This window comes from Parambassis ranga, chromosome 3, assembly GCF_900634625.1.
Source record: "Parambassis ranga chromosome 3, fParRan2.1, whole genome shotgun sequence".
NCBI classification, from domain to species: domain Eukaryota; kingdom Metazoa; phylum Chordata; class Actinopteri; family Ambassidae; genus Parambassis; species Parambassis ranga.
In genome coordinates, this window is record NC_041024.1 from 10,865,911 (window position 1) to 10,886,640 (window position 20,730).

At 41.2% G+C, this 20,730-nt stretch overlaps 1 protein-coding gene across 1 annotated transcript in view; it reads left to right on the top strand.

Annotated features, from left to right (window-relative positions):
* Window positions 1–794: 794 nt before the first annotated feature.
* The window catches only part of syt7b (synaptotagmin VIIb), a 38,925-nt gene continuing 18,989 nt past the window's right edge, over window positions 795–20,730 (top strand). The window contains exons 1-6 of the mRNA XM_028402255.1: window positions 795–849; window positions 3,952–4,055; window positions 10,341–10,420; window positions 10,906–11,040; window positions 14,390–14,590; window positions 18,449–18,796. Coding sequence (XP_028258056.1) covers window positions 795–849; window positions 3,952–4,055; window positions 10,341–10,420; window positions 10,906–11,040; window positions 14,390–14,590; window positions 18,449–18,796 — 923 coding nt within the window. The remainder of the gene's footprint in view (window positions 850–3,951; window positions 4,056–10,340; window positions 10,421–10,905; window positions 11,041–14,389; window positions 14,591–18,448; window positions 18,797–20,730) is intronic.

Sequence of the window (20,730 nt, forward strand, 5' to 3'; positions counted from 1 at the left end):
ATGCAGAGAGAGGAAGGGGCACATTTGACAGAGAGAGATACTGGTGCCCACTGGAGAGGTGAGCATGGACTGAATTAGGATGGACAGTGTGGGGGAGTGACAGAGAGAAGCTCATATGCACAGTTACATACAGTGTGTATTACTGTACTGTAGCAGGGCAGTGATGTAGACTTTAATGTGATTAACTTTGCTGCCATTATTAATGATAGAAACCTGTGCTAGTATTACTTTTTTTAAATAATTACCCAAGGCTTTTACATCAACTATTTTTAGCTATGTGCAGACACAGAAAATTAGCAGAACTTTCATTTTATTAGCTATGAAGGTACAATATTTGAGCCAGTGACTGTTGGCCAAGAAATGATTTCTGTGATAAACTACCTTCAGATCCTGAACTTGACATTTGATCATTCTTGTTTGACTTCGGGTTTAATAAAGTTAGCTTTAGAGGGCTTAGAGGGTGATTAAACTTTGGTCCGAGTCAGGTTCTTTCTAGAGTGGGGGAAAAAAACTTTCTTTAAGTTTTGGTCTCTAAGTAACAAAGAAAAGTTAAAAAAGAGCTGCCGAAGACAGTGAGCAACAATTTAACACAGGCCTGTTTTTGTCATGCATGTGACTACACAAAGATAGCAATAAGACAAAGATGGCAGTAATACCTGTAACTAAATGTGTCTTTGTCCTAACATTTAGTGATTATCAAGGACCTCTGACTACATAGAGAGAGATGGAGACAATGAAAGAGAGAGAGTGTGTTTTAGCTTCAGCAGCAGAGCTTTTTGTTTACACTGGGAGCAATGGGAGGTGCACAGTGTGATCCTAAACACAGCGCAGCAGGAACTTCATCTGGAGGTAATTCACATTTATTGAACCTTCCATGACCTAATATTACATTATTATATCAACATAGTGTGTGCCGTACAAAGAAACCATTTCAACACTCCGTGATTGTTTTTATTTCTTTTTAAAGCACAATGAAAAAATCTAAAGCACATCTAAACACGGAAAGAGTTGTTGTGCGATTGACTGTACAAATAGATTCAACAAGATGTTCCGAAATACCGTTTGACTGACTGACTGACGACATTTAAGGAAAAAAGAAGCAAACGGATCGCTGCCTTACTTTAATTTGAAGAGTTCTGCTGAGCTTTCTTACTGTCATGAGGTCAGTTGTGCTTGTTAATGAATTGTTAGCATCTTAAAATGTACCCATTCTAAACAAATATTCAGTCATGTTTTGTTTACTTCACACAGATTTTCTCTTTTTAGTTTTTGTAAATGACTATTGGTCAGAAATGGACCTCATTATCACTGCTCCCTCAGGAGTACTTAAAAAGCTTCTCAACAATCATTAGTGCATTTTAATTAAGCCAGTTACTGCAACAGATGCTCAATAGGTCATTTTGTGAGAGAGGCTGCTGTGGGTAGTGGTGTTTGGAGGGTATGAGCTCATTTTTTTTGGCAAAGATCTTGTTCTCAAGTGAGGGCAACAGACATCATACGATTGGCTGAGTGTTTAAAGCATCATAGTGAGGCGAAGCACAATGCATCTCCTCTGTAATAGATTTTTCCAAGGGTATCTTCATGTGACAGGAAACAGATAACCATATTAGGGTTTCTAGATGAAACAGGTTTAGGGACTATACATGATACTTCTTTTTTCTTTATTTATAACAAAAACTCAATGACAGCAAACTCCTACTGAGTTCCATGTAAACCAGCTCAGCTGAAAACATATCTCACCTTTGCCTGCAAAAAGCAGGAATCCTATTGAGTCTTACCTATCCCAGAAAAAAGTTATCACACCGGGTGAGGATAGCTCACAGGGTGCTGTATGATCCTGTCGTCGCAGCAGCATGGCGCAGAGACAGATAAAGCTTAACTGAAGGCTAAAAACTGTCAGGTTAAAAAAAAAGTTTCAGAGCAGAGTGGAAGAGAGAGGCAACAAGAAACAGATGCAGCATCAAAACTGGAAATATGACTGGAAAGATGTGGACCAGTATAAACATAGGGGGATGGTGGACAGCTGTGGGGAATCAGATTGCGAGAGGTTAAGACAGGACAGGTGGCAGGCTCTGAAATGACAGGAGAGTTAGTGAAACGAGGAAAACAACAGGCAGAAAGGAATGAAAGACTGCCTGACTGAATGAGCAGGATGGTGACAGGAACAATCTGGTTTGACGTGATGTCAGAGGTGGAACAGGGTCGGATAACTGCTAGGAGAGGGGAGGATGGGTCAACAGTCCTTCAACCAGGACCCTGTATCTACCTGGCATCCGTACCTGGATATGTCATCTGGATAATGGTGTCTGATATTTACATTATTAAGTGTTCTACCCATTTGAATTCCACTCACACGGATCAGATCTGATTATGTAAACGAAGTGGGCATGGTGAGTCCCTGGTCCAGGGATGTGACGCTGCAGTATGAATCTTTATGTAAGACAGTTGATTGACAGTTTACCTACAGCACCTCAGATTGGGATGTGTTGCACAATTATTGCTTTCTCTTCTGTCACCGTTTAGAACAGAAAATGTCTGTCTGTGTCTGTCTGTCTGTGTCTGTGTCTGTGTCTGAACATGTTTTGACAGTGAGAGACGTCTGGACATCTTTTAGATGTCTTTTTTGAAATCTAAAATTGGAATTTTTTTGGACATACAATAGACCATTTTTTCTGGATTTGTTATAGATGCCCTTTTTATGCCTTTTTAGTGTCTTTGTCAGACACTTTCATCTCCGGGTGTCTTTTTTTCAAATGTCAGGACATTTTTTCAGGTGCTATTAGCTGTCCTCGGCTCAGAAAATAGGCAGATATGTAATGAAAGACATCTTTTGTGGGAGGAGACATTCTTTTTTTCCTGCTGGTTGTGCTTCTTCCGACTGGACAGTATTTTCAGCAGTGCTAGTTTTCTATTTCCCTGTATCTGTTACTCCAAATTGGCATAGAAACACTGCTGAGATTGAGACCCTTTATCTGGTAAGCGCTAAAAACACTTTTAAAAATGGGTGACTACAACACACCATCTGCTGCCAAAATGAACTGCTCAGAGCAAAAAAAAAACTGAACCCTCATGTTGCTATAATTAAAAATATGAATCCATATCAAACAGTTGAATAAATTTAGAAGAAGCTGACAACTTAATAATTGAGGAAGGAGGTACAAGGTGTATAATACCCCTGAAAGACGAGAGGGAGAGGGAGGATAAACATGAAGATGATTTTCTTCCAGTGTGTATTTATTGTCCACAGCTAATCTCTAAATGCTGTTGGTTGCTGTTGGTTCACAGACACAATGGAAAATAAAATCAAAGGGTAAAGGGGAGATTTAGTGGTCTGATCCATTTCCCAGGTAGTAAGAATCTCAAAAAAATGGTTGACTGTGTTGCAGAAAAAAAGGATGCAGCGTCTATGCTCATCATTTGCCAGCTTTCTTTATATATTTTTTTGCCTTTGGATGAACTGGGTGAGCGGCATCATTGAAAGGCAGTAATTGAAAGACACAGGAAGAATAGAAGTCTCTGAGAGAAGTTTTCATCTGTCAGGAACAAAGTTGCTGAAGGAATTACGAGGCAGAAGAGAGAAAACGGAAGCCTGTAATTGCACGGCTTCTGGCCTCATGATATTATCTCTTCCTGACATGAACGCATCTTCCACTGATACATGCTGAGAACATGAGCGCGATGCTGTTTCAGTGCCGTTATGTCGTCTCCTCCTCACTCCTGTTTCATTTCTCTCTGTCTGACTGATGACAGATGCAAAATGACAAGGATGAGTGGGTAAAGGAAGGAGGGCACGCTGCTCCTGATTATACCTCCAGTTGTTTTTTCCTGAAATGCTGAGCTTTGCCACACTTTATTTCTAACAGGTTTAACAGTGAACTGAATAAGTACAGATGTTACATTAAATGCACTAATACCCTGTGCCGTCTTTTTGTGTGTCTCTTTCTTCCTTAGGCTCGGTGTCCCTCAGCGTGTTCCTGGTGTCTGTTGCATTCGTAGTATGTGCCGTTTGGCTGGTAGCTCTATGTGGGGTCTGCACCTGGTGTCAACGTAAACTGGTAAGTTACAGCGCTTATTGTTCATATATCAATGACCAGACACAAGTATTTATTGTTTTTATTTGAGCCGGGAATAACAGAAATTCAAAAGACGTACCTCAAATCTAAAATTCAGGACGGTTGCTCTGTACATCTACAGTACTGAGCAGCTGCTGCTGCTCATTAAATCCTGTCGACTTACTGCTTCAGTATGCAGAGAAGACCATTTGATGAACCAGTCTAATGATTAGCTGCAACTTGACATCTCAAGAATACAAGACAGTTGTTTAAATATAAAAGCTTTTGTAACATGGTGGATGATCAGGAAGAAAGAAAACAACCGACTGTACTAACTAACATGGTAATTGGAGATCCTTAGCATTGGGCTGTTGGGCAGTGAATCAAATCAGAGCTCATGCTCATGATAAAAGTATAGTTGCATCCTGATATAAAATGTAGATTTTCTATTTAATGAGTAATATGTGTCTTAAATCTGTTGTGAATTGCCAGTGACATCAGCCTTCAATCCTCACCTCAGTTCTGAGGTTTAAAGATCACTATCACGTTATAACGTGATAAGTTTTACGTTTTTTCACGTTAAAATGTGCTAACTAGTAACGGTACGTGCTTAGACACAGCGCAGGTGGTGCAGTTTACCCATCGAGCCTTCTGTGTCCCTTCAGCTGATCGATGGGAAATTAAGCTACCTCCAGAGGGCCGGTCTCATTCTTTCTTCCGTAAAGCCCCGTGCATTTTAAAAACCTCCTGTCCACATGCATACTTATCACAATATCATCCACCGTGTGCAATAAGGACAGAAACTCGCCATGTCTCAAACCAAGCATGAAATACAACTTAATTAAATCTTTTAAATGAGTCATGTTCCGGTATCAGTGAGCAGCACACTGGTTACTTATAAACAGTTTATTTTATATTACAACAATAAAATCTATCACGTTATAATAAATAAAATATAATGTTATAATCTACTGTGACAAAAGGCAGATTGTCGTAAAAACATATTGTCCTTCACATCTTTACAGTTAACCCTCCTCCATGTTCTTTTCCAACATGGTTCTGAACAAAGCTATGCAGTCAATATGTGGGCATTCTGTCGATGGTGTTGTGATCTTGAATTGAATGTATAGCCTATACACCGATATCTTGCTTTGTGCTGTTGGTGAATAGCGTTTTCCTTTCTGTGCTCTCTGCACTGAGAGAGAGAGAGCGAGGCCACATGTTTGGCCCTGACAGCAGACATGATCAGAACCCTCAGTGCTCTCTGTAAACATGGCTTTGTGCTCTCCGAGCTTTGTGCATCATGGCTGTTTGCCTCCGGCCTCCAGCTCCATGCTAATGATTCATATGTTAATGTGCATCACTCTGAGCTATTGGCAGCTGGAGCACCTCCTATACATTTTTGATCTGCTGGCATTTCCTACGCTCAGTCCTGCTTTCCCTTTTTTTCTGCTCTTGTCTCTTTGTTTAAATACTGACTGCAGCACAGCAGTTGATGAAACACAAGCTGAGAGTTTTTCAGACAAAAAAACAGCTAAAGCTAAATGATATTTACACTAGCTCACACCAAACCAATTCATTTCTTATCTTTGTTTATTTCCAGGTTTTGTTTTAGTGTCACGCGTCTCCTCATTTTTTACTGGTTTGTACTTGTGCCTTTGTCATTTTATCTGCTTGTCCTTGTCAGAATGTCACCAATTCCTTGTTTGCGTCTCTCTTTTCCCATTTCTTTTTCCTACAGGTTGGTCTTCATAGTTCCCTGCTGTAAATCATGCCATTATCTCTCTCTCTTTTTTATATTTTTGTCTAACCAAAAAAAATATGAAGCTAAGTGTGATGTGAGAAAAGAAAAGCCACCCAGATTTCTTGGAAACCTTTGAGTGGAAAAATTGTTATTTCATCCTTGGGTATTTCTCATTAATGTGACTATTATGGCTGTATGCGATCTTTGCACCTCATCAACATGAGCTCTTTGCAGCTTTCTGACAGTTTAAATGCTCACATGAATCAAATTAATCTTTTTGTCAGTTGATTTGGGGGGAAGAGAAACAGCATCTCCAATGTGTGCCAATGGCACAAAATCTTGTGGCTCCGCAGTGCTCCTATATTCGGATGCATGGAGATTTTCCAAGTCTGGCAGCAACAGGTCTCACTTTTTGCTTTCCCTCCTCAGTCTGCACAGCAGAGCAGCGAGGACAGTTTTCCCCAGACTGTCCTTTTATATTCTGCCTCTGCCTCCATCTTCTGTGTTTGACATTTGATTTAGCTCCTTGTCTGTGTACTCTGGTTTGAATAAATATGGCTGACCATCAAACTAAGATGACCTACTATGGTCTCCATGATCCGTGGAAGTAATCTGCAATTGCTGCGTTTCCAGAAAACCCTGTTACACTCTGTTCACACAGTCTGACCTAATCAAACTATTTCAGCTGCATTTGCAACTTAGTATTGTTGCAAATGAAGCTGAAATAGTTTGAATACTAAGATATTTTGTAAACTCCTTCTAACCAGACCAAACAGAAAAGCAGGGAACACAATGCCAGTGCGATTGCATTTTTAAAAAACTACAAGATGTATGACCATTGAGGAAATAAGTCATTTTAAATGGGATTTATGTGAAAGCATTTGATCCAGAAGAGATAAAGCAGTCTGGTCTCTTGCCATTGGTCAGTTTATGGGAGTTGGAAGGGGAGGAGAGAAGGAGGAGGGGAATGAGGACTACAAGCAGCAGCAGCCACAGAGGCAAGCAGACAGACAGGCAGGACAGGTGCTGCTGGTCCGTGTTGAACACACAGGTGTGTGACATTCATGATGGAGGGTGATCCAGGGCACGAGAGTCTCCCTCTGTTCCTTCCACATCTCCAATTCATCTCTGCATTTTTTTACCATCTTCACAGCTTCATTATTCTGTTTCAAGCCATCCCTTTCTGTTTCTCTCTGGCCCTGTCATACTCAGCTGCTCCTGCATCCCTTCTGTTTCTCACATCCTCCCACTCTCTCTCAACATTGTACCCTCTCCACCCTCTCCTCTCCAGCCTCCTGAAGATTTTATGATTCTGCTTAATGATAGATGAGCTGCACACTTGATAGCACAGTCTTGACTGTTAGAATCCTATCCCCAATCTAATATTACTCTGTCCTGTGTGAAGGCACTGTATGTGGGAGTGTTTACAGTGTAGTGGCTGGATGTAGCTATACAGACTAGGTCAGGCACCAGGCTTCGCTCTCTATTCAAAATGTTTGTGCTGCCGAGCTGGACATATGAGATGTGGCATGATAAATAATGGAGTGTGCTGTGGATGCATTAGAGATAGATACAGTAGAATACATAAAGAGGCCACCTGTCTGCTGGACACTGAAAGCTGGATCCAGAAAAACATTCACTTTGCCGTCTGAGGCTGCTTCAGATTGTTTGAGTGCAAGTGTTGCATTCATCATTGCAATGTTTCACTCCATTTAACAAAGTCGGATAAAAAGTCAAGCATGCAAACCATTAGTATTGGCAGTAAATGCCTGCATTTTAACCACCAAAGCAGCAGTTCAGCAACTACTTACTTAACAGTTATATATACCGTTAGAGAAAACTTGTGTCAGAAAACATCTGTTGTAAACCTCTTATATATTTATGAAATGGCATTAAAAACTGTCCTCATGATCTGTTACAGTGTTCAGAAAGGAGGCAGAAGTGCTGTCCTCGTCCTTTTCACACCTATGTTAAGCTGTTCAGCTGCTTTTCTGACAGTCTTGAGTCTGACAGTTTATGTTTGCATGTCGAATCCATTTTAGGCTTTTAGCATGCCATTCTAACACAACAAGTAACATGTTAGACGATGTAGGGTAAGGGGAAGGAACATTATAACACCTGGAAATCGAAGAACAACAACAATAAAGATCATAACATCATCACAATCTCTTCTTTTTGTGGCGTCATTTCAAGATACGACAATCCCATGATATTGGTGCTCTTCACCAGTTTGTGGCTCTTCAGTGACTCCCCTCACCTATAAATATTTTAACACAGTTTCATTCAGCTCAGCAACAATCCTGACGTCAGATTCACTGCATTTTGAGATTTCATCATGTCTCCTAACCTGACGTGTCAGACAGTTTCACGAGAATCCAGCTGCCTTGCATGACATGTTTTCCCCTGCATGGCTGCACAGTGGCTTGCCTGTTTAGGTTTGCACACATTATGTTAAATGTGGACAGTTACTTCCAACAGTCGGAGGGTGTGAACATAAAACAGTCACCTACCCGAGGCAGAAGCTCCCAAAACCACAAGACCAGCCATCCTATGTGCAGATGTGCAGGCAACAGACCTGTAACTGTTACATAAAAAAGCATTCCCCTTCCACAAGCAGTGCATTTAGGAAATAATTGTTACATTTTTAAAGTGACTGAAGCTGTCACAAGTAATTAATTGTTATCATATGATGTAATATATGGTAGAAATATAATATATGATGTTATCTTTTATTAAGAAAAGATGTATGTGATGTCTCATTAAACACAGTTTATTTGCAGAACACTGTATGCTTCCACTATGGGCTCTTCATGGCTTTGTCGTGAGGTTAGAGTGGGAAAACATTACATAAGAGCAGGGGGTCTGTGTGACTCAGCGAGAAAAAGCTGAATGTTATCACCCTCAAGAGTTCAATAAATATAGAGTTCAATAAAACATTGAGGTCAATAACTGTAACAACTATATATTGGTCTGCTGAAAGCACCGTCCATTAAATGGTGAATCTCCACAGATCACATAAGGTCAGCTTGGTAATGTATTACAGAAGAAATGTATGCAATTTTGGACATTTTTGAAAAAATGTGTGTGTGTGTGTGTGTGTGTGTGTGTGTGTGTGTGTGTGTGTGTGTGTGTAACTATCCATGTAATCATGGATGACACCCATCAATCTCCGAAGAACAACTGAAACAGTAGAAGCAGTCATAGTATCTGGCTTCCAAGAAAGCCCACTCAGGGGGCCTACAGGCAAGGTGATGAACTCTGGGTGTAAAGGGGATGCTTTCCTCTACTGCAAAGTCCTACTGTCCTGATTTCTTGACACCTAAAACAGAAAATCAATAAGATTCAGCATGGGCAGCTGACAAGAGGAGTGCTTTCTACCAGGACAGCGTTTAAACCATTGACAGTAAAAACTATGGACAGAGCTTCCGTGACGTCACCCGTTTGTTTCTGAAGAGCCGTTTTGAGGCTCGGTGGGAGGTTCCGGGACGTGATGACCGCCGCCATGTTGACAGCGTCACGTCTGCCAAAACTCTCAAATATGGACAAAGAGGGGGAGCACGAGCGGGGTTTAGGGGGGCGGGCGATCGTGGGAGCAGGAAACTCACGCTGTGATACGGCAACTGTCTGTCACTCAAGCGGCAACGCCCATAATTAGGCGTAATTTTAAGTCCGAATACAATTGAAATGAGTGGGTTGTAAAAAAATTCACCCCCCTACAATTGACACTAGAAGAGAACCTATCATCTGAGACCAGAATGGTTTTTTGTACCAGGCCGTAAACATGTTAATTTCTGCTGTGAAGTCGGCCATTTTAACATGGGAGTCTATGGGAAATTACTCGCTTTTGGAGCCAACCCCCAGCTGTTGCAGCGTGAATTACAAGTTTTGACACTTCCGCATGGTCTTCCACTTTGAGCCCCGAAGGTTGCCGCTTGGTTTAAACCCACAAGGCCCCAGTAGTGATGGCTGTCATTCAGAAATTGCAATCATGATGTCATCACTGCTGTGGATCACTTTGCAGAGGTCTAAAATGCTAACGTCTACAAAGACAGAGTCCGTATGCTAGCTGACCACTAGGCTAAGTGTGTAAATATAGTATGGGACTATGTATGAGTTTTCTAAAAGTGTATTTATTTGGCCTTAGGCCACAAACATAAATTTATCACCCTCTGCACACCTTTCAGTGTAACATACCATGCAGTGGCTGCTCCTGTGGGTAACGTAAACGTTTGGTTTGACACCACTCTTTGTTTTGAACAGATCACATTCTCTCAGTGTGCATCTCATTGTGGTTAAATGGGCCCTTGTCACGTTTTGATCCTCAGAAGCCGGCTGTAGTCCTGCTGGCATCAAACCAATTTGTTGCTCTTCCCTCATTTATCATGTTTTACAACATGTGTTGAAACCTGATGCTTTTCTAACGCCTGTATAATGAACACTTCACTTGCAGAAGTGCTTTTGTAAACAACAATCAAGACATGCCTCTGAGACCTGTCTCTTTTCTTTGCTCTCTCTCTCTCTCTCTCTCTCTCATGTCTTTGCAGGGGAAGAGGAATAAGCCAGGGATGGAGGCTGCCAGCTCTCCAGATTCTGTGAGAGGTCGAGGGGAAAATAAAGCCATCAAGTAGGTGCCAGGGAGGGAGTAGATGGAGGCACATGGAAATGATCTATGATGTGGTGATAGTATCGCGTTTTAACGGCCATTTCTGATTGCAAAGCTAATCTCGTAGCTCCCTGCATGGTCTGAAATGATTCCCTCAACATAGTGTTATATGGGTATGTTTCTCATTTATCAAAGAGGTGGAATTTTTACAATCTGTTGAGAACAAATAGGAGGAGATTTTATTATTGTTATATTTTATGCTTGTATAAGTAAAGATGAAATATGGTTTACATTTAAACTAAATTTTAAGGGTTTTTTTCACAATAATTAGTTAATGGAACACACAAATTAAAGAAATAGTCACACCAATAATTATTGTTTTGAAGCTTTGCTGTTATATATATTATTTTGCGTGTAGGAGTTCAGAAACTTGATTTTCTTTGGTTTTCTATTGTTTGCTGCTCTCACCTGTCCTTTCTTTTTGCTGTCTGTCTCTCTGGCTGCAGTGATCTAGACAGAGACTTTTGGAATAACAATGACAGCAGCAATGTTCAACAGAGATGGAGCTCCTACCCACCCAAGGAGTTCCTCTTAAACATGTCTCCCTATGCTCCCTATGGAGACCCTCGCCTCACGCCCAAGTGAGTCTCAGTTGTGCCTGGTAAGGGACTCCCATATCAGGGCAGGGCTGTAATAAACTGGGGTGTGTGTGTACACCTTGGAAAATTCTCCACATCTCTGTATGTAAATTGGTGAAATTGTTGTGCTATATGTACGCATTAATGTCGGACAAATAAGAAAAATACGCCAACATAGACAAATGTTGGTCTGTATATTGCTCTGAGCAGTGCAAAGGTCACATTTAATAGCTTAAAAAGGACAGAGAGCATGATTTTGTAATGCTGTCTGGCCTCATATCTTTTCAACAGAAGCCTTCTCTCATCCCTGGTAATCCTCATGTTTTTGCATTCAAGCATGTCAACAGCGAGGTGGTGTTTAGTATGCACTGCTGGCCATGCAGCACCTGATAGAGATGTGCAGCACCATCCTTTAATATTGCTGTGATTCCTCAGACTGCCCTGACATGCACTGAAATGATGACCATTTTCCAAATGATCATTTCTACATTCAAACAATTGGCAATTCTGTTTTAAAACAGAAACAGGCTTTAAAATTTGCATAATGGTGATAAATAAATGAACTCCCGTTTTGAGTTACAGTAAAAACTCATACATAGAACAGTAAATTGGGGAAGTGACATTCTGCTTGTGTATTTTTCAGGGTGTACAAATGAACATTTTTGATAGCCCCTCTGCCTACAGCCCTGCTAACCTCACCAGACCTTGCTTTCCTCTCACCTGCAGCCCATGGAGTGTTGCCATGGAGACGGCCAACCCTTAGAGAGGGAGAGATCTCACTGTTTTACATGAACCTTTTCCTCCTGTTAATACAACTGGGTCTCTTAACTCTTAATATTCAAATCTGCTTCTGAGGACAGAGTGCAGACTTGAAAGTGCAGTGACCCTAATGGTTTTCATAAAGGGTTGACTGTTGTTGATTTTTCTTTTTCTTTTTTTCTGACTGAGTTAAATGAATTGTTTGACATTTGCAGATTCATGCTTATTTGCTCTCTGGCACAGAGTTAGGTGAGATGATCGGCACTGCTCTCATACAGGATGTTTTATTAAATATGAAGCTGCAGCCAACACCGTTACATAGGGTTAACATGGAGGAAACCTAGCCTGGCTCTAACAGCACTTCTCTAAAGGGTCTCTAAAGTACATTGGCTGAGAAAGTCTACGCCCCTCTCCAACACAGTCTCATCCCTTTACTTGAAATAGTCACAAAATGTAATATATCGTTCGACGAATCGTCCACTGTCATGACTTTGTTATATAAATCAGACAGGTGTATGAATCAGTGATCTCACAGTATAAAGCTGGAAGTGGACCTTCACCCAGGAGTCCTGGGTTAACATTCGCCCTTTGGCACTGTGGCTGTATTTTGATTAAATGCAACCATACTCACTTCCATTTCGTTTTCTACTCGTGGTTGTACTTCGGCACAAAAATAACAGTGTAAGGGTGTTGTGCTGGCTGTCATGAAAATGACTTCTGTATAATACATTATGTCAATATTTCACTGTATAAAACACAATTCCAGTGTTAGTTTAAAGTTTGTGCCTCCCGTTTAAACAAAAACAACAATTTGTGTCATTATGAATGAAATAATTCAAAATTGCTTATTTCACATTATAGGATGAGACTAAGTAGCCAATTAATGCTTGACAGAAAAAAAAATATCAGTTTAAAAGCACTCGAGCTTCATTCAGCAGCAACACAGCTGGCATACATATGTGTGAAAATAATGACTTGCCTTATAGGATGGATTGAGCTGCTGTTTCTTAGCGGGGAGTCAAACAACAAGCAGAGACTCCAAAGAGATATTATTGCACATAAAACCCCCTGCATGACAGTAAATTGTCATGTTTATATCTTGTAGATTAAACAGCGTGCTAATTAGTGTGCTTTAGTGGTGCTGGTTTAAATAGCTGTTCCTTTATGCTCCTGGTCCTGGCTGTAACTTCATATTTACACACCAATGTTTTTTAATCTCCTCATCTAACTCCGTGCTAGAAAGCAAACATATTTCCTTTAATCTTTCCTTAATGGGGTGGTTTTTGTTCTACGTTCACTGTTTTTTTTTTTTGTGCGTATTTGTGTTTTTACTCCGCTCACTGTTCCTCCATTTGCTCTGTGTGTTTTTAGCTTGTTGTCACTACAACCTCTGTCGCTGTACGTTAAGGCTGCCCGATAGCCCTCCAGAGTCCAGTCTACTGTGCCACTCTATCATTTGAGTACAGTTTGTCAACTAAGTGTTCGGGATAAATGAACGTCTGTTTTCTATCACCTCCTATTCCATCATTTAGATGCATCTCACACACAGTCACTGAGGCATTAAGTGAACCTGTTCAATCTGATTTACTCATCTGACCCGACTCATTGGAAACTGCAGGATGATCAATTATTCTTGATTCTTGATTACTGTGAATTTAGTAAGCAGCAGTGATTATAGCTCTTGTCTTATAATTGCATTGCATTATGCTATTGACATCATTACTTAGTGAGTGACATGTAATAGGCTGGTGTGATAGCACATTATTCATTTTTCCATTTCTTACTTCTTAAAGTGATGAAACGTTTGTGCAAGGTAAGTTTGGGATTTAAAGTCAATTAGAATTACATTTTAAATGCAAAAAACACAAATATCATTTAGAAAGGATGCAAACAAATGAAACTGACAAAAAAATAGCGAAAGAATTTTACCTTCAGACTACACTTAATGTCTAAATGTTGTCAAAGATGCCCTCCTGTTGTGCAGCTGCGTGTTGTGTGGTTTGTCGTCACTCAGAAGGTCTTGTTCTGCAGTTAGCATTCTCTGTGTGTTCATCTGTGTGATGTCTAAAAGGGGTGGGTTTGTGACAAATATTGGAGAGCTCTGTAGAAAGTCTTCTCTTTCAGTGAAGGGATTTCTCAGCTGGTTGTTGTGGAGTGAACTGGGCAGACCGGCAGTGTGGTGGGCCCTTTCTTTTCCCAAAACAGATAATAATGAGTACATAATGTATTTACACATTTTTCACTGAATGTCTGTGAACTGGACCTGAGCAAAGGTTTTTTGTGTGTTTGGTCAACAGTCCAAGAAGGGGCATGTGTGTTCTGCAGTTTTTGACAAGTCTCAGCTCAGACGCCTCCTTCTCATTCATTGGCAGTTCTGCTGAGCAGCAGCTCCTCTCTTTCAAGATTACCATTATTCACTGGACAGTTGGGGCTGGAATGCCCATGGTCTGACTAACTTCTCTGATTCTAATTTTGTTTTCCGGCTTTGTGCGTCTGTGCGTCTGTCTCTCGTCTATCTCTTTTTTTTGTATCCTCTCTTTGCTCCTGTCTGTCCGTGTTTCTTTGTCTGCGATCCGCCCCTTATTCCTCCAAGTGGGGCTGTGGATAAGGGTGGGCAGGGTGGTGCTGGACCCTCACCAGGGGCCAGTGACAGCGGGGTTGGCGCTTGCTCTGGGACAGGGGCGGGTCCAAGTCGCAGTGACAGCGTTCGAAGCATGGTGACGGGGGGCAGCAAAGCCGGGCGCTGGCAGACGATCCAGAGCCACATGCATGCCGGAGGCCTTCGGTTTAGCAAGTGAGTGGCGCATGGTGACACGGGGCACGCATGAGGGGCAACAAGTGGGCACAACAAGAGCATGGTGTGGATTAAAAAAAAAGGAATTGAGTTATCATGAATGCAGGTGTTGCATGAAAACACAAGCTATGTTTGTGCAGATGAAGATGATGTGAAGAAGGCCTGAGGAGCCTTAAAGAATGTAACGGTGATGCATGAGTAACCAGTGAAGTCTCTTGACTTACAGAGAGCTTCTTCGCTCATAAACAAATAACATTTCTCTGTCAGCAGCCGCGCAGCTGATGCCTCAGAGTGAACTCACACAGTCGTACTGTTCCTCAGCAGGCTCCTATCTACTGAAGGCTGTGACAGTTTCCAGTATTTCAAACAAAACAGATGCTCTCTGAAGATGCTGGGAAACTCTGTAATGGTTCATCTGAAGTAACAGCTTTAAGTGTTAGAGAGGCTTGTTGCAGAAACAGCAGGAGAGTTTTTATCAGGCCAGTAATACAAATGAAACCTTTGACAGCAACATAGATAAATGCAACTAAATAACCAGTGCATTATACCAACCTCAGCACACAGCTGGGGCTGTTTGTGTGTTTGTTTGTCAGTCACACTGCTCAAAGCAATCACATCTACTGGTTATTACTAGATCACATGACTCACAGTTGGAGCATTTCGGCAGTAGAGTTCAAGAACACAGCGGCGTGGCTAAAGTCATCCCCCATTCATTCATGCAATATTCTTTCCCTTGGTTATCTAAGCTAGCTAATACTGTGTCTTTGTTATGATATTCATTAGAAGCTTAAAAGAAAGCTCTGGCTCCAGCATTGATGCTTCTCTCTTGATTGGATTATGAACTATATCGCTTTCGTACATAATACATGAATAAATTGGCATTGGAGAGCTCAGTGCACTTCAACAAGGAAATGCAAGCAATTAGACGAACTGCAACTGTCTTCACCAGCACAGAATTTTGCATTGGGTTGGGTTGTGTTTTCTCACTGAATGTTGTCAAATTGGGGAAGATGTTTTCTTGGTTTTCTTACAGTAGATAATACGTGGCCTTTCAGAAGTACTGCAGTAAAAGACGTCACATTACTCGTCACACGTTTTGTCCCCTCTTCACTCCTCCTTTCAGATCTACCTGTATTTCCATTTCTCCACTGGAATTAGTTTCTATTTTTAGGCATTTTACCTCCTCTCTCCCTCTCCAACTCCCCTCTTTCACTCATCGCTGTTGGTATTTTTTTTTCTCTCACTCTCCTTGTTTTTCACCCTCCTCAATTTCCCTTAATTACAAAATCATTCAAGGTTTATAGTCATCTTAATTGACTTTCAAGCAAGAAGAAATGTGAAAATAACCCTCCAAGTCAGTAATAGGATACAGAAGATAAAGAGGGCTTGTGCTCGGGGCATATAAATGACTGTGTAGTGCTGTATAGACAGAGACACAGTAAAGTGTACAGTACCTGAAGAAGAACCACAGTCGAGAGGCTGACTGTGGCCATGAAATTTTTCAAATGAGTAAATTCGTTGCCAAATTTATGACTCTAGACAGACAGAATGCATTAGCACATGGACTGTCTCCCAGGTGCCTGGCTCAATGTTACCATCAATCCAGCCCGATGTATTGATTCATCATGATGTCAGTTATGATAACGTGTCTGTTGAACCCAGGAATGATGTGAAAGATGGAGCCCTTAATAATGCATGTGTCAACTGACCTTTTTATTTACTCTTCATAAACACACAGCACAGTAGCTGCAGGGTTTAGTTGATGTGATTATCACAATAGTATCTTTTTGTGTATATATTTTAACACTGTCATGCGTTTCCTTTTATGTTTCTAACATTTCCTTTCTTCACTGTGCCACGCGACTCAGTGTCATGTCTTCACCAGAGGATCAATACGTCATGTGGAGGAAAAGCCCTTCACATGTGACCTTGTCAGAACTGAAACATACATACTGCATATTGCACTGTAAAAAAGCTTGTTGTAAGGTAAACACATGATACATAACATGAATGCCTTAAAGCTGTTATGTATGAATGAACGTCGTTTAAATCCTTGCCGGACACAAGGTGGTTGAATTTTCAGCACCAGTGATAAATCTGGTGTCTGTGGCAACATGTAGGTGTTAATGCACTGCTGCTTTTTCAATTAGCAAGTAGACGACAGCAAATAGACTGGGACATGTCCAACTCAGCATTAGGATGAATGATTATGGTCTTAAAAAAAAGTAAATCAACAAAAATCCATTATTCATAAACAGCTACATAAACTGTTTTACAGATGCCAATTTTTTAAAAAGTAAACTGTATGTGAATGAAATATTTTTAATTTAGCTAAAAGTTTCTTGATTCAAAATTATGCAAATATAATGACCTAGAGAAGTTTTTTTTACATACAGAGTGGTTTTGGAGTGTTTTCACTTCTGTAAATAAACATTGCTTTCTGCTTTTTTAACCCATTAATAATTCTGAACAGATTCAGTGTAAAATGTTATGATTGCAAATATTGTTTGTTTTTAAAAAACTTTTTATCGAAGAATCCGATGTTTTCAGAGCGTACCGATGTTTCAACTCAGATTTTCATCCAAACCTTGGAAATGCTCCAATTAACAGTGGCCCGGAGCTGTCTGTGCATGAAAGAATAAATAAATGAGACTTTTTTTTAAAAAAACTTCTGGAACCTTAAATGCTGAAAATATCTCCTCCCACTCTGTAACACGTCTGCTCAGGAGAGATCTGCCAAATGGCTTTTATACATTAATTCACATTTATTCGGTTAGAATGTTAGGCATAAGTAAACAAACATTCTCATCAAAGCCTTTCCTCAGGACAGACTCAATGGCGTGCTGTATGTGAGCGTGTGAGTGTGTGTGTGTGTGTGTGTGAGGGAGTGAAAGTGTGCATGCTTCAGTGCATGTGTACAAGCTCTGACTTGTATTTACTTGATCCAGCACTGCTGTGCTCCTCCGGGTGCTTGTCTCCTGGCTCTCCAGTGGAGTCAGAACCGAGTTAATACCGGAGAGCGCTGCTAACACAACTTAAGTCCAGGCAGTAAATCCTCCCTCACCGCATTAGCTCCAGACAGAGCCGTTTAGCACACGCTTACAGTCATCAGACAGGGCAATGATTGAGGGGAGGATAAGAGGTGAAGCACTATTACATGCTTGTAAGAGTAGCAGACCGGTAATTAGAGAGCAGACTTAAAGAACAGTGATTGAAGGTGGTGTGGAGATAAAGTGATGTGGAGGCTGAGGGTGAGGAAAAGATGAATGGACAGAGGAGATGCAGAGCAGCCAAGTTAGGGGAGGTAAAAGCAAGAGTGGGAAGGGAAAACATACAGCGAGAGCAAACAGGGCCTCAGAGAAAAACTGGTAGAAGTAAAAGGCAACAAGGCAAGAAGGTAGAAGTAGGTCAAGGCTAATTAGGAAGAGAGATAACATACAGAAACAATTTAGTGCAGCAGATGGAGAGCAGACACAAGAGTTAAGTGATAGATAGATGCTTTAGCTTCAGCTGGAATCGAATTGGCCTGAAGCAGAGGTTTGTTTTGACACCAGTTTGAAAAAGAATAATTGAATGCTTATATGTTGTAGGCCGGCCCGTCCACACCCTCATACCCTGACATGCAGCCTGAATACAGTAATCACTTGCACTGAACTCTTAATATCTGCTTCAAACATGCTGTTCTCACATTTCAGTCAGTGCTGTATTTTTATATGTTTTTGCCATTTTTATCCTCTCTAAACTCCTTTTTACATTATGTGTTCCCATTTTTTTCTTACTTTCATCTTTTAAACTCTTACCTGGTCTGCCCTGTTTCACTGACATTATTCTAACTGGTGCTCCCATGTGTCTGCTCAGTTTCGGGGATGCTTCCCTCTCATCCGCCTCCACCCTGGAGCACATCCCATCCTCGGCTGTGGCGCGCCCTCGCCCCCTGGTCCGGCAGCAGAGCCTCCAACAGCCCCTCACTCACCAGCCTCCTCCGGGTCCCAACGACCCCCCAGTCACATCTCAGAGTCTGGGCCAGCTGCACACAGGCCCAGGCGGCGGGGGCCACCGTGGGGGCCCGCGGGGGGTCCGGGGGAGTCCGGCTGGAGCCTCCCGGTACAGAGGGACAGGGGCAGGCCGATCGAGGTCAAATCCAGGCAGCTGGGACCACATGATGGAGCAGATCCGTCACAGAGGGCTGGACGTCAAGTCGTTTCTGTAAGTGTTTTCTGTTGCAATAGGAAATAAATGCTGATAAACTAAATTTAGCATCATATTGCAGCTTAACAAGACAGTCCTTCAATAAGTCCTGCCTTCAGTTTAACAGAGATTCTTCATGAAGGTTTAATTGGAGTACTGCTGAATTTGTGTACAGTGAAAGCAACACAGGCAGAGTATTTAAAATCTAACATCTAAATCTGTCTGTGTAATCTTTGAAAAGTTTAATTTACTACTGATTCAATTAAAAACATCTGGCTTGTTGATTATTAGACGTTAACACTACACAGACTGTCCTTCATACATATAAAACTGTAGATAGACAATGTTTAGAACCATGTTAAATAAGTCTAACCATAAGTAAACAAGGGGTTAAAAAATATTCATCACACATTTAACAAAGATCATTTCAGGTTTTACTTCACCATCAACTTTACCACTCATCCACCACTGTCTAAAGGCCAGGGACTGTTTGAGATATGGAGCAGGGAGAGCACTCCTCCTCCGCCTGACTTCAGTGATAGTTTACAGATTACAGATGATGTGCTCTACAAAAAAGCCTCATGTAAACACGCCCACCCTCCCCCCTGACCATAAACATGGGCACACATACACAGCCACACACATACACACAGCTCTCTGCTCATGTACTTTTTTTTTTGCGTGCTATTAACACTGTCTCCAGGCCAGTGACCTCCCTGCCGATGTGAATCATCATTCAAACAAGGCTGAGCACATATATAGTGAAGTGGCGTAGCCCATTGTCCCTGTCCTCACAAATCTCACTGGACCAAACAAGTCAGTTGTTGACCCTGGAGGTTGGGTTGGGGGGATTGTGCTGAGGGGTTGGGAATATTATGCGTTCATTGGGGTATGAACAACCAAATGCAGCAGTTTCACCTTCTCCTTGTATTCATGTCTGTCGCACAGTGTTGCAGCAGAACCACCCCGTTTCCATTTCAGATCAATACGCCTGCTGTAGGTGGTAATGATTTCTGCGTCCACCGGCTGGAGTGCGCGTGTCTTTTTTTGGTCATCTATACAAATCTATTCACTTTATCGATGAGCTTCATGTTGGAGCTGTTTACACATCCCCAGTGGGCCGCTGTCTCTCAAGTGCTAATGTGTTCCTCTTGTTGTCGTTACTGCTTCAACAAACAATGTCTTATTAAGGAGGGAATGCACTGCAAGAAGCATTTACAGGGAGGAAAACAGTGTGAGATATGCAGAGATAAGAGGAGACAGATCAGAGGGGAAAAATAAGAACTTAAAATATGAAAAAAACGATGACATAAGATTTACTTTTTGATCCTGTTGATATTTATTCATAGTTCTTGGCTCTGTGCACAGTACGTGTATTCAGTGCCTGGCTCATCATTGTGGAAATTAAAGCTTCAAAACATGAAAGATGTTTTGATCATTTGGCTTATTGAGACACATTGTTTCAAAGACAAAAGTAATTTTCCACAAAAAAAACAATCTGCGATTTTATTAAGAGTCATATCCTATCATACATAACATTTAAACCAAAGATACAAACAAATAATGAGCATTTTATACTGTAAATAAACTCAAAAGTTGTTAGCTGAGATTAAGCTGCAAAAAAATAAAAATCTGTAAGGATATTCTGTACAGGTTGTCCTCAGATATGCACATCAGAGGTTGTATTACAAAGAAAAGGTCAGAGGAGAAGAAACAAGAGGCGAGAATCATAATATGTGCCTGCATGTGTTATTTGTGACTGTGAACTACAAGATTAGTTGTGGGCAAATGTTCATTTGTGAAGGGCACCGTTTGCAAGGCCTCTTGAATTCACAGTGCAGCACACTTTGGTAAATGACTTCAGGCATATTTAAAGGCACAATATGACCTGAAAATCAACATGATACGTTTGTTTATTGCAGGTTTTTGCAGAGGCCACTTCAATTTTCATG